This window comes from Phoenix dactylifera, chromosome 9, assembly GCF_009389715.1.
Source record: "Phoenix dactylifera cultivar Barhee BC4 chromosome 9, palm_55x_up_171113_PBpolish2nd_filt_p, whole genome shotgun sequence".
Classification (NCBI taxonomy): Eukaryota; Viridiplantae; Streptophyta; class Magnoliopsida; order Arecales; family Arecaceae; genus Phoenix; species Phoenix dactylifera.
In genome coordinates this window covers 17,145,981-17,156,776 of record NC_052400.1, presented here as the reverse complement: position 1 = coordinate 17,156,776, position 10,796 = coordinate 17,145,981, and the positions used below count along the sequence as shown (strand labels likewise).

At 37.0% G+C, this 10,796-nt stretch overlaps 1 protein-coding gene across 1 annotated transcript; it reads left to right on the top strand.

Annotated features, from left to right (window-relative positions):
* Positions 1-200: 200 nt before the first annotated feature.
* On the top strand, positions 201-10,438 carry LOC103714876 (TOM1-like protein 9). The gene is made up of 10 exons (XM_008802358.4): positions 201-628; positions 4,362-4,440; positions 6,059-6,157; positions 6,253-6,366; positions 6,588-6,748; positions 7,318-7,399; positions 7,770-7,855; positions 8,260-8,424; positions 8,826-9,352; positions 9,681-10,438. Exons 1-10 carry the CDS (start codon positions 528-530, stop codon positions 10,322-10,324), a joined length of 2,058 nt encoding a protein of 685 aa, XP_008800580.2. The 5' UTR covers positions 201-527; the 3' UTR covers positions 10,325-10,438.
* Positions 10,439-10,796: the final 358 nt, after the last annotated feature.

Below are 10,796 nucleotides of genomic sequence, written 5' to 3'. Positions count from 1 at the left end.
AATACCAAATAAAAGCTGTAATTTCCAATTCACACCCCACCGAAAGAAAAGGCTGTAATCTTTTTACAGCAGAGGATTTTGGAGAGCAAATTATACCTGCTGACGCGATACGTGGAGGCATACTATTCGTCAAGCCAGCCTTTTTCCTCTTAAAATCGGAGAGTAATTCGACGAGGAAAATGTGTGTGTGTGAGAGAGAGGAGAGCGTGTGATTTCGAAGAGATGGGAATTATAGCCGACGGAAAGACGAGAGATTTTTATGTTTTTTTTTTTTTCGCCGTTGGGATTTAGAATAAAAAATTAAAAAGAAGGGGAGAAAATAACACCTACGGCTCTCGAAGAGGAGGATTCGAATTCGACGGCCTTCTCGTCTAGGGATTCTTTTCTTGGGGTTGTTTAGGTTCCAGTCTCGTCCGATCGCGTGGGGTTCAACTTCGTTGGGATCTCGTCGGCAGGCGCCGGATTTCATCGTGTTCTAGGGCTTTGGTTTTTCCTTCCATTTCGGATCGTTTCGTGTGGTTGGAGAGATGGCGGCTTCTCTGGTGGAGCGTGCCACGAGCGACGTGCTGATCGGTCCGGATTGGGCGATGAACCTTGAGATCTGCGATATCCTCAATCACGACCCTGGGTATGCGGTTCTATTCATCCTTGCTCCTTTCGGTTGTCAGATTCTTTGATGGTTTTCTATTTTCTGTTATACTCGCTTATGGCTTGGATTTCTTGGAGGTGATCATTTGATGAGATGGGTTTTATGTTAAATTTATGATTTACTTGATTCATTTCCTGATGTTATTTTTCCAATCGATCTCTTTCTTAAGTTTCACCGTGACATATTCTTGAACGTGGTTGATTGGCGAATAATATTTAGTAGCAAAGGTGAGATATTTTTGTAAGAGAACTTCGGATTATAAGGTTGGATTGTATAAAGTAATTTGTTCTCGGAGAAAAGGTGGGAAGCCTTGCTACTCTGATAGGTTCTGGATTCAAATAAAGAAGGTAAAAATAGAAAAATAAGAGGATAACCTTGCTTTGAGGGGCACCAACTCCCAAAGTTCACTTCTAGGGTCGTTTACCGCCTAGTTCTCCGAAAGGACAAAATTTGATATGAATAATATACTATGTTCATTGATACAAGAGTTTAACTAGAACAACACAACAACTAGTCTGATGCCAACTTGACCTACTACAGAAAACCTCCCCAACTGATCAGTTAACTAGTTAGAACCAGAAATAGCTGGATGCGTTTAATTGAAAACTCTTAAACCTAGTAAGTGATATTTTTTTGGAGAAAATAAGCACATAAAATTCCAACTTAAAGATCACTTATCAATATTGAAGCCTCCAAGATAAAGAATCTTTATTGCATTATTTTTTTTAAGAAAATGTCAATTGTTTGCCTTTTATAACAATATTATAATATGCCTTCTCATCATGGAAACTCCTAGAAATGAAAGGACACCTGAATGACACATTTTACGTGACTGAGAAATCACCCATGAACTTCATTAGCTTTGTCATGTTGAGCATCATTACAGCTAAATTGAAATTCTCCACAGTCAGAGCATACGTATCCTTAATTAAACTCTGATTTGGTCTAATCCTTGTCTAAATCTTTACTAACACCTATCAATTCCTATAAAAGTATCCTAGTTATTTTGAAATTGTTGCGCATTATTATCAAGATCCCTTGCAGTGTGGTCGTAGTCCGGGTCAATGCTCTGAATCAAGCTGTTACATACATGATATGAAATAAGAAAGTGAAATAGAGATGAAGACAAGAAGGCCTGCTTCAAGGGAACCAACCTCCGGAGATTCACTTTGAGTGGCATCTACCCTCCTAGTTTCGTAGAAGAATAAATCCGCTCTGAGTTCTCCCTATATTTTCACTAATAAAAGAGTTCTAATAGAATTACAAAACTAATGGTGTGCCAACTTTTACCACTCCTGTGATCGTTTGCATTGCAACTTTGCAAGTATCCAATCCAGCTGATCAGTTGTGAAAGTGGTTAGTACAAAATAGATGCATGCCACTCATCAGATAAGCCCTAAGCTAATAAATTTAATTTTTTAAAACAAGCACCAGTCTTGGCATTTAATGAATCAATCCCATCCGAATCTCAATTAACAGCCAGAGATGTATATGGATGCAAGTCTTGGAAGACAGAATAGTTGTGTCTATGCAGGGATTGCTTTGTGACTTTCTCGTAAGGTTGTTTGGTATAACTTTTGACCTGACTGTTAAATGCCAAACAAATGCTTCAGCAATGTTTTGAAAGGCAGCAGCCTAGAGAAAGGGTTCCTAATGCAGCAAGACCTATGTCTTTAGGGTTAAGGCATATGATTCATGGTTTTTGTTCTGTTCAACTAAAAAAGATATTGCATGAGAAAGAAGCATGATAAAACAAAGTTTGCTAGTTCAAAGATGATGATCTATCCCAAATCAGATAGGACACAATCTCGACAGATCCAGGAGATAACATAAAAAACTTGGAATATGTTTAAATCTGAATATTATTGATATATGGTCTCTTGGATCTATTCTTCTCAACGAATTATATTGATGGAGGTTATTTTGTTATCTAGTTATTTTGTTATTAAATTTTACATAATTACTTGATGGTGGTATTCAAAAATGATAAGATAATAAATGACACAAATATGATCTAAGGTTAATTATAATAAATTTTGCTGTGTTCATATAAGTATCTTGTGAAAGAGGTGCGGAAGCTTTAGGAAGCTGGTGCATGAGTAGGAGCAAGACTTAAGAATAGGTGCAACACAAAAAACAAAATTAATTGATTTCACCAATTATTCAACTTCAATGTATTGATTTGGATTAGAATAATCAATATAATATAAATAGTATATCTGCTTTCATCTTAATGCAGTTGCAAAGCGCTTTCACTTCTTAAATCTTCAATGACACAAATCAAGTGCTTTCACTTCAGGTTCTTTGTGCCTACATCAGAAATTGATTTTGAGCCAGCTTTTTTTGGAAGACAGCTTAAGAAAATTAAGTGATTGTCAGCAATATATAGAGTGACAGAATTAGTAAGATACTTACTGAGTTGGAGTAGGGATAGTTCCCTTTTCAACAAGAATTTAATGTCAGCTGAGGTAACTTCCATTTTGTATACCTGGTTTTTCGTGGGGTTTGGATTAAAGAAAACCTGACCCTGACCTTGCAAACACTTAAACTGAGAAAGCAAAAGTCCACTTCGTGGAACTATTGATGAACCTCATGCTTGGAGGTATGAAATGAAAAATGCTAATGACGTTAGCTTGCCTTAGCTTACGAGCCAAAGTATTTTTTGTAAGTCTATTTGCAATTCCTCCCCAACATGACTTCTGAAAAATCTTGCTATTATAGAAGTTAAGAAATTTTAGATCAATCTCTAACCAATGGAAGAAACTATACTCACTTAGGGCATGTTTGGTGTTGCATACACTTTTTAAAATGTTCTTCCTGAAAAAGCAGCAGCTAGAAGCTAAGTTTTCTAGCTTCTCCTAGAATTTTTTTTAACTTTTTACTTGTAGCGTCACTTCTCAGATCATGTGATCAGACAATTATTTTTTTAGGAAGTACTTTCTTACTTTAAATTTACAAAATGGCCTTTTTTAGGAAGAAAAAGTAGCATCAAACACACCCTTAGCTAGACTGCAATTGATGACTTGATAAATAATTAACCCTTTATCCTACTTGATCCCTAGTTATTTTGTCAACAACATTGTAAAGAATTTGAAGGTTGTTCTTCATTAATTGAGGTGGAAGTCGAGGCAATTTCCCTCATTTTGAGGTTTTCAGGTCAGATATCCTCGTTTGCCAAACGGCTTCATGCTTATAATCTTTTAGGCAAGAATATGCAAGAACTGAGATCTCCATCTCTAGATCAAGAACTGGAGGAACTTATATGCAACGATACCGACATTTTACCTTCCTAGCCTACAGTCAAACTCTTAGTTATGACTAACTTCTGCACTTCTTATAAAAACATACCACAACACTGGCATGCCTAATGTGCTCGACGAAGACTTTAGCTGCCTATTTGCACAATTGACCAGAGCCTGAATTGCATGAGGTTGTGATATGTTCCCTGGGGTTTTTGACCTTGAGTTTTGCTCCAGAATTTGCCCATATTTAACCCCTAGGATCATAATTCAAATCATGAAGGATTATGGAGACTATGTCAATGATGCTACATGCGCATAAAAGACACTGTTATGCCCGTGTGTTAGTATATCCCTTTCTAATTATATATAGTTCTCATGTTCTGATGTAAAGTCATACTTGTTGATGCTATTAAGCTTGTGTGTACGGTGTATCATTATGCTTCTTCTTCTTCTTTTACTTCTGGTTACAGACAAGCAAAAGATGCCGTAAAAACTATCAAAAAACGTATTGGGCATAAGAATCCAAAGATTCAGCTTCTCGCACTGACAGTAAGTTCCACAGAGATTTCGTTTATTTTCTTTTCTTTTTTTGCTTTTGAGATTACTGACTGTCTGGAGTTGCTTGTAATGGGTTTTTGTGCTTCCTTAATGAAATACTTAAGTTTGCCATATTTTATTTAAACTATACTTACTGGTCAACGTGCACACACCTGGTTCTTGCCTGATTTTTATCTTGCATTACTGGTCTTCACTGGACACGAAGCTTGCCATACCACTACAGAATGTGTGTCAGAGCCTCAGAGGGTTATCAAGAGGACAAGGTGTCCTCAGCTAAAATGTGTGGAAGTTGTCAGAAAGGATTCTGAGAAGTTGTAATAAAATTGACATACTACTTAGTGTAAATGATTGACAAATAGTGATCCTTAAGGTTGACAATAAGGGGACATGGCTTCATGTTTCAATGATCAATAAAGGCTAATGCTTGTTTGGTTTGGTGCATATATTTGTAAGAGTTCTGAGAAGAGTTTAGCTATTAGGGGTATATATTTCTTCATATTAGGACACAATAGCTATTTGTATGAAACTGGTATGATTCAAATCATCCATTTATTAGGGAAATACTTGCCTTTTTGTGCTTAGAGATATTTAAGCAGAGGAAATCAGCTTAAAAGGTGACAGTTTCATTTTGGCTGCGGTGGGCATTGCACACAACCATTTTTCTCCTAGAAATTGTTCTCAGAAACCATGATACGATACCTTTGCTTGTGTGTATATGGTATTTCGCCTATCTTCCTTGTGGGTTATTCTTTTCTTTCTAATAAGCACTATTGATAGTTATGGCCTTGCATAGTTTGACTCATATCACCATCATCTTAGTTAGCAATGTTTATCAGTTTCAGTCATTCATTTTTATCCAAGATCTCCATCATAGCAGCACCTCCATCCTCATTTTTGCTAGTACCCTAGGGTTTTATTTTTTGTCCCTTGCTAGTCTTTTGGGACCACTTTTTCTCCATCTCCATTGTTTTATTGCTTGAAGACTTAATTATACTCGTATCCATATCCCACTGTGCTGTTATTCCCATGCCTTCTCAGAATTATTAACATTTTGAAGAAAATTCTGCTTGATTTGATGCTGTTGCATTTGCTTAGACCTGCAGATACGCATACACATACTTCATTTTTCCATATTTTTAAAATTTTGTTTAATAGGATAGGCTTGAAAAAATCCTGGAGAAAGCACTCAATCTTAAGGGCTTTGTCTTTCTAGAAAATAGAAACTTTTGTTCCCTTTGGGAAGAAAATAAAAAAACACTTGTTTTCATGTGTTTCAGAAAAGAATTTTTCCATATGTCTTTTTAGGTGACCTTAAGGTTTTATGGCTGGCAATCTCTCTTGTATAAAGATGCAATGGCCTGAAATTTTGCACCAATTCAAAGGGTTACTATCTGGTTGATAACCTGTCATTTTTATGGCGAGCATCCAGTTGATAGCCACCAAAGTCAGATGATAGAGATCAAACAAAACTTGTTGGTTAAGGGCCTTAAAGGCTCTTGGTACTTCAGAAGTATCATTAATTTCTATGGTCATTCTTAAATTGGTTGAAGGGCTCATATGGTAATTATGTTACACTAATATAGGCTTTGTTCTCTTAATCATATTTCAGCTGTTGGAAACAGTGATAAAAAACTGTGGAGACATAGTCCATATGCATGTGGCTGAGAAAGATATACTGCATGAGATGGTGAAGATAGTGAAAAGAAAGGTCACAAATATTTAATTTAAAATTTTCCTTATTTACTATTTCTTTCTTGAAAATGATGAAAATCTCAACTGATCCCAATCTTTTTAATTCTGCAGCCTGATTTTCATGTCAAGGAGAGGATTTTAATATTAATAGATACCTGGCAAGAAGCTTTTGGTGGTCCACGAGCAAGATATCCACAATATTATGCAGCTTACCAGGAGCTGTTGGTATGCTAGACTATTTTTCATGTTATTTGAGCTAGGTTGTGAGATATATATCTACCATCCAAATCTGTTGCCAAGCAAGTTACACTATCTCACAAAAGCTACTGTCTTGTTTGAGTGTGGGAGAATCATCATGGTGTTGGTTCATGTTTTAATAATTATAATATCTCAGCAAAAACTCTCTTTCTAATTAAATGTTCTCTTAAAATTCCCCCCTCCATCAGCGTGCTGGAGCTGTATTTCCTCGGAGACCTGAGAGATCTGCACCTATATTTACTCCTCCACAGAAACAACCTCTAAGATCCTATCCACCATCTTTGCAAAATCCTGATTATCAACAAGAAGCACCTGAGTCATCAGTGGGATCTGAGTTTCCTGTTTTGAGGTGCAGTTCTAACTTCTGACATCTACATTTTGGACAAATTACGATACTTCTAATTGCATATGATCAGTGGTTATGGTGCCAATTATTCTATCTCTAACTTTCACTATGTTGTTTTTCCACATATTAAATCTGATAGACAAAATTAGGTCGAGGAATTTTCTTTGGAACTAGATGAAATAATTGCTGATAGAACATTTAAGTGGTCAACATGTTTATACCTTATGATTCCTTGAACTTCATTTTGACTCAAGATAAAACTTGCAGCTAGTAAAAAAGATTCAGTATTAGATCACTTTATGTCTCGAGTAAATTTTATTTTATCAAATGATATGTCAAGTATGTTAGTATGAAACAAAAACATGTTTATGTTTCTTTTGAATCAAATAAAAACAATGGTTATTTCTACAATTTGGAGGTTGTCCTCTCCTCACTCGAGCTAGTAGAAATTCCTTTCCTTTATTTAGGATCATGCAATAATTGGTGCAATTCTATCTTCAATTTCTTCCATTTGGATTAGCATTTTAAGTTCCAATTCTTTGCTTTGTGTTGAAATTCTTTTTTTTTCTCAGTGTGACAGAAATTCAGAATGCTCGTGGAATCATGGATGTTCTTGCAGAAATGCTGAATGCTTTAGATCCTGGAAACAGAGAGGTATCCTGTACTATGATGCTTTTCATCATATCTTGATTTTTTTTTAATTAATTTTTTGAGAAAATACTATTGATATTCTTTTCTTTTTTACTTCTATTTGACAACAATATATGCCAATGGTCGAAAACGTTGGATGCAACTTTTTCTTGAGGATCATGATAAAAATTCTGCAGTTGAAATCATTAACTTGGCTACTTATTCATGTATTTTTATCGGACTTAATTCTCAAAACCCAAGAGTTCCTTCATGTTCACATGCTGGTTTGTTGATTAATATATTGATGCTCCAATTTGTCCAGTGATTATTCAATACAAAGTTCGTATAGTCATTAAAAGCACAACTGCTGACCTGTGTTAATGCTGATATGCAGGGACTGAGACAGGAAGTAATCGTTGACCTCGTCGAACAGTGCCGTACTTACAAACAGAGAGTGGTACAGCTTGTGAACACAACCTCGTAAGTCTTTGTATTGTTTCTTTTTTCCTTATGCCGGCATAAATTTAAAAAGAAATACATAATATTTTGGAAGATTGCACCCCCCCCCCCCCCCCAAGCTCAGCTCTTTTGGTTCTTATAATACACATAATACTTTCTTTTTAGTTTTTTCTTTTTTTAACCTTTTTTCTTCTATAGAACCCCCCTTCTCTGTCTCTCTCACATGCATGCACACATTTAACGCTGTTGTTGAACAAGAGTTGTGCAGAAGTCATGCTTTTGGTCGTATGGCTGCATTTTCTGTAATTATCAATACTGAACTTAACATTTGTCAGATTGCATCATAAAGTCTTGCACTTATTTATCTTCAAAGAAGATTATGGCCTATCGACTTGTATAATAGGTTATTTAGCTATTTGTTACAGGGATGAGGAACTACTTGCCCAAGGACTTGCTCTAAATGATGACTTGCAGCGTGTGCTAGCAAAACATGATGCCATTGCTGCAGGAATTGCTGTTCGTGTGGAAAAACCCAAATCACTTCGGGCATTAGTAGATCTTGATAATTCTGCAGTACAGCCAGATCAAAGGTATTCCATGTTCTCTAAGTCATTTATTTCTCCCTTACGTAGTATATGTGATGAAGTTGTGTCAATTTTAAGCATCTCAAACGTTACCATTGGTTAACCCAGAACATATTAGCTGCTATTAAGGGTTACAAAAATCTCATTGGTCTGAACATGTTCATGTTTTCCAGTAGACAGGCATGTACCATAGTTGGATTAATATGAAATTTATTAACTTGGACTTCTTATGTGCAGTTTATTGATTAGCCTTAAGATTAGACTTTGAAAGTAATTTACCAAATATTTGAAAAACCTGGATGTCTTTGGCTTACATTGCAAATATGAGTCACTAATTAAGCAGAGGATTTTTCTTTTGATTTCAATAACATATTTCCATGTTTAATGCTTGTGAAAAAATTCTGTAGGTCCAGTACAGGTGCAAGCACAAGTAGCCAGCCTCCTCTTCAGCAATTATCATTGCCTGCACCTCTAGCATCTAATGGTTCAACAACTCCAGCAGCAAAAATTGATCCTCATATTGATCTTCTTAGTGGGGAAGACTACAGTACACCTAAAAATGAGAATCCACTGGCCCTTGTTTCTGTCAGTGAACCGCTTGCCAGTTCTGCTTCTGATCAGAACCTTTTAGCTCTCGTGGACATTTTTCCCCAGAATAACGCTAACAGTAGCAATGCCAATACTTCCAACTCTTTTGATTCACATTCCACACTTCCAGCATCACAGGCATATCTTGCTGCACCCCAGCTTCAGACACAGCCCCAACAGCCACAACTGCCTGCCCTTTATCCTAATGGAGGTGTCCCAAACTTAGGTGCTCCTCAATATGAGCAGGCAGCTTATGATCAAGGAGCTCAATTGAACCATGCGAGTCCTACATGGAATGGTCAGGTTGCTTTGGGCTTAAATCCACAGCAGCAGGCACTAGGTTATGGTAAACACTGGTACCTTTTTTTTCCTCGACTTCCAACTCCGCTTTTTGATTGTAGTTATGCCTACATGTTTTTTATAAGGTTGCCTACTTGAAATTTTTTTGTGCTAAATATCTCTATTGATTGACACTGGTAAATTATGGGTCGAGACAGAATGAAGCAAGTGCTGTATGAAACTCCAGATTGGTTACTTATAACAAGCAGCAGTTTTGGTTGTACTTTGATTCCAAAACTGTTTCTTGTGAAAACAGGTTTCCCACTCAGGATGTTTTTGATAATTTTCTATAGGCATATTGACTGGCCTATGATTGCTATCATCTTTCGTAACAGGGGCAAATGATCAAGCTGGAGCTCTCCCCCCACCACCCTGGGAAACTGAAACAGTGCAGAGTAACCGATTGCCTACCTTGCAGTCTCAGCCAGTGCAAAGTGGTCAGCTGGAAGGAATGTTTCCCCAACCAATGCCGGGCAACAGTCTGGAAGGCATGCATCCCCAATCATTGCAAGGCAACCAGCTGGGAGGTCCGCAACCTCAGCCAATGCAGACTACGGAGAGCAGTCAGTTTGCAGGCATGTATCCTCCACCGATGCAGAACAGCCAGCTTGGGGGTATATATTCTCAAATGATGATGGGAGGACAGATGGCAGGAATGCACCAACAACCCATGCAAGGTAGTCAGCTGACAGTATATGGATATGGACAGCAGCCAGAGGCTCAGTTTTATGATCAGAGGAGACCCATGTACCCTTATGCTGGTGTAAATGAGCTCTCTCAGAGAATGTATGGGCTTTCCATGCAAGATAATAGCCCATATGTGAACATGACTCCCTCTTACCAGACACCTATGACCTCTTCTTACCTGCAGCAGTCCAACAAACCACCCAAGCCTGAGGATAAGCTGTTTGGTGATCTTGTCAATATGGCCAAAGCAAAGCCAAATAAACCTTCTGGTAATAATGTTGGGAGCTTGTAAAATCAGTGAGTGGGCCCTTTTCTATTTTGTTTCTCGATTTTTTTTTTCCTAAATGATTTGCTGTTCTCACTTTGACTCTTTCTTTTATATATATTCTTCTTTTCTGCCTCCCCATTTGTCTGTTGTCTGTTGGTTTTAATCACATACATTTAATCTAGAGAGGCAAAAGTGAAATAGATTGATTAGAGCAATTTGAGATACTCCTTTGTTATTGTTAAACACGAAGGTTTCAGAGTTCTTGTTAGTAACAAGAGCCTTGAAGGGTATTTTTTTAAAAAAAATAATGTTATCTAGAATGTTGTAAGTCATTGAATTCAGTGCATCAGGATTTAGACTCAAAGTTTACTTAAACTGCATTTTCATTTCGAAAGTGCCAAGTCCTGGTGTAGAAAGCAAATTTCAGAAATGCTGAACTCAGAGACCAAGCCTCATATTATTGTTCTCATGTTAATCCAAGGAGAGCTAAAAGAAG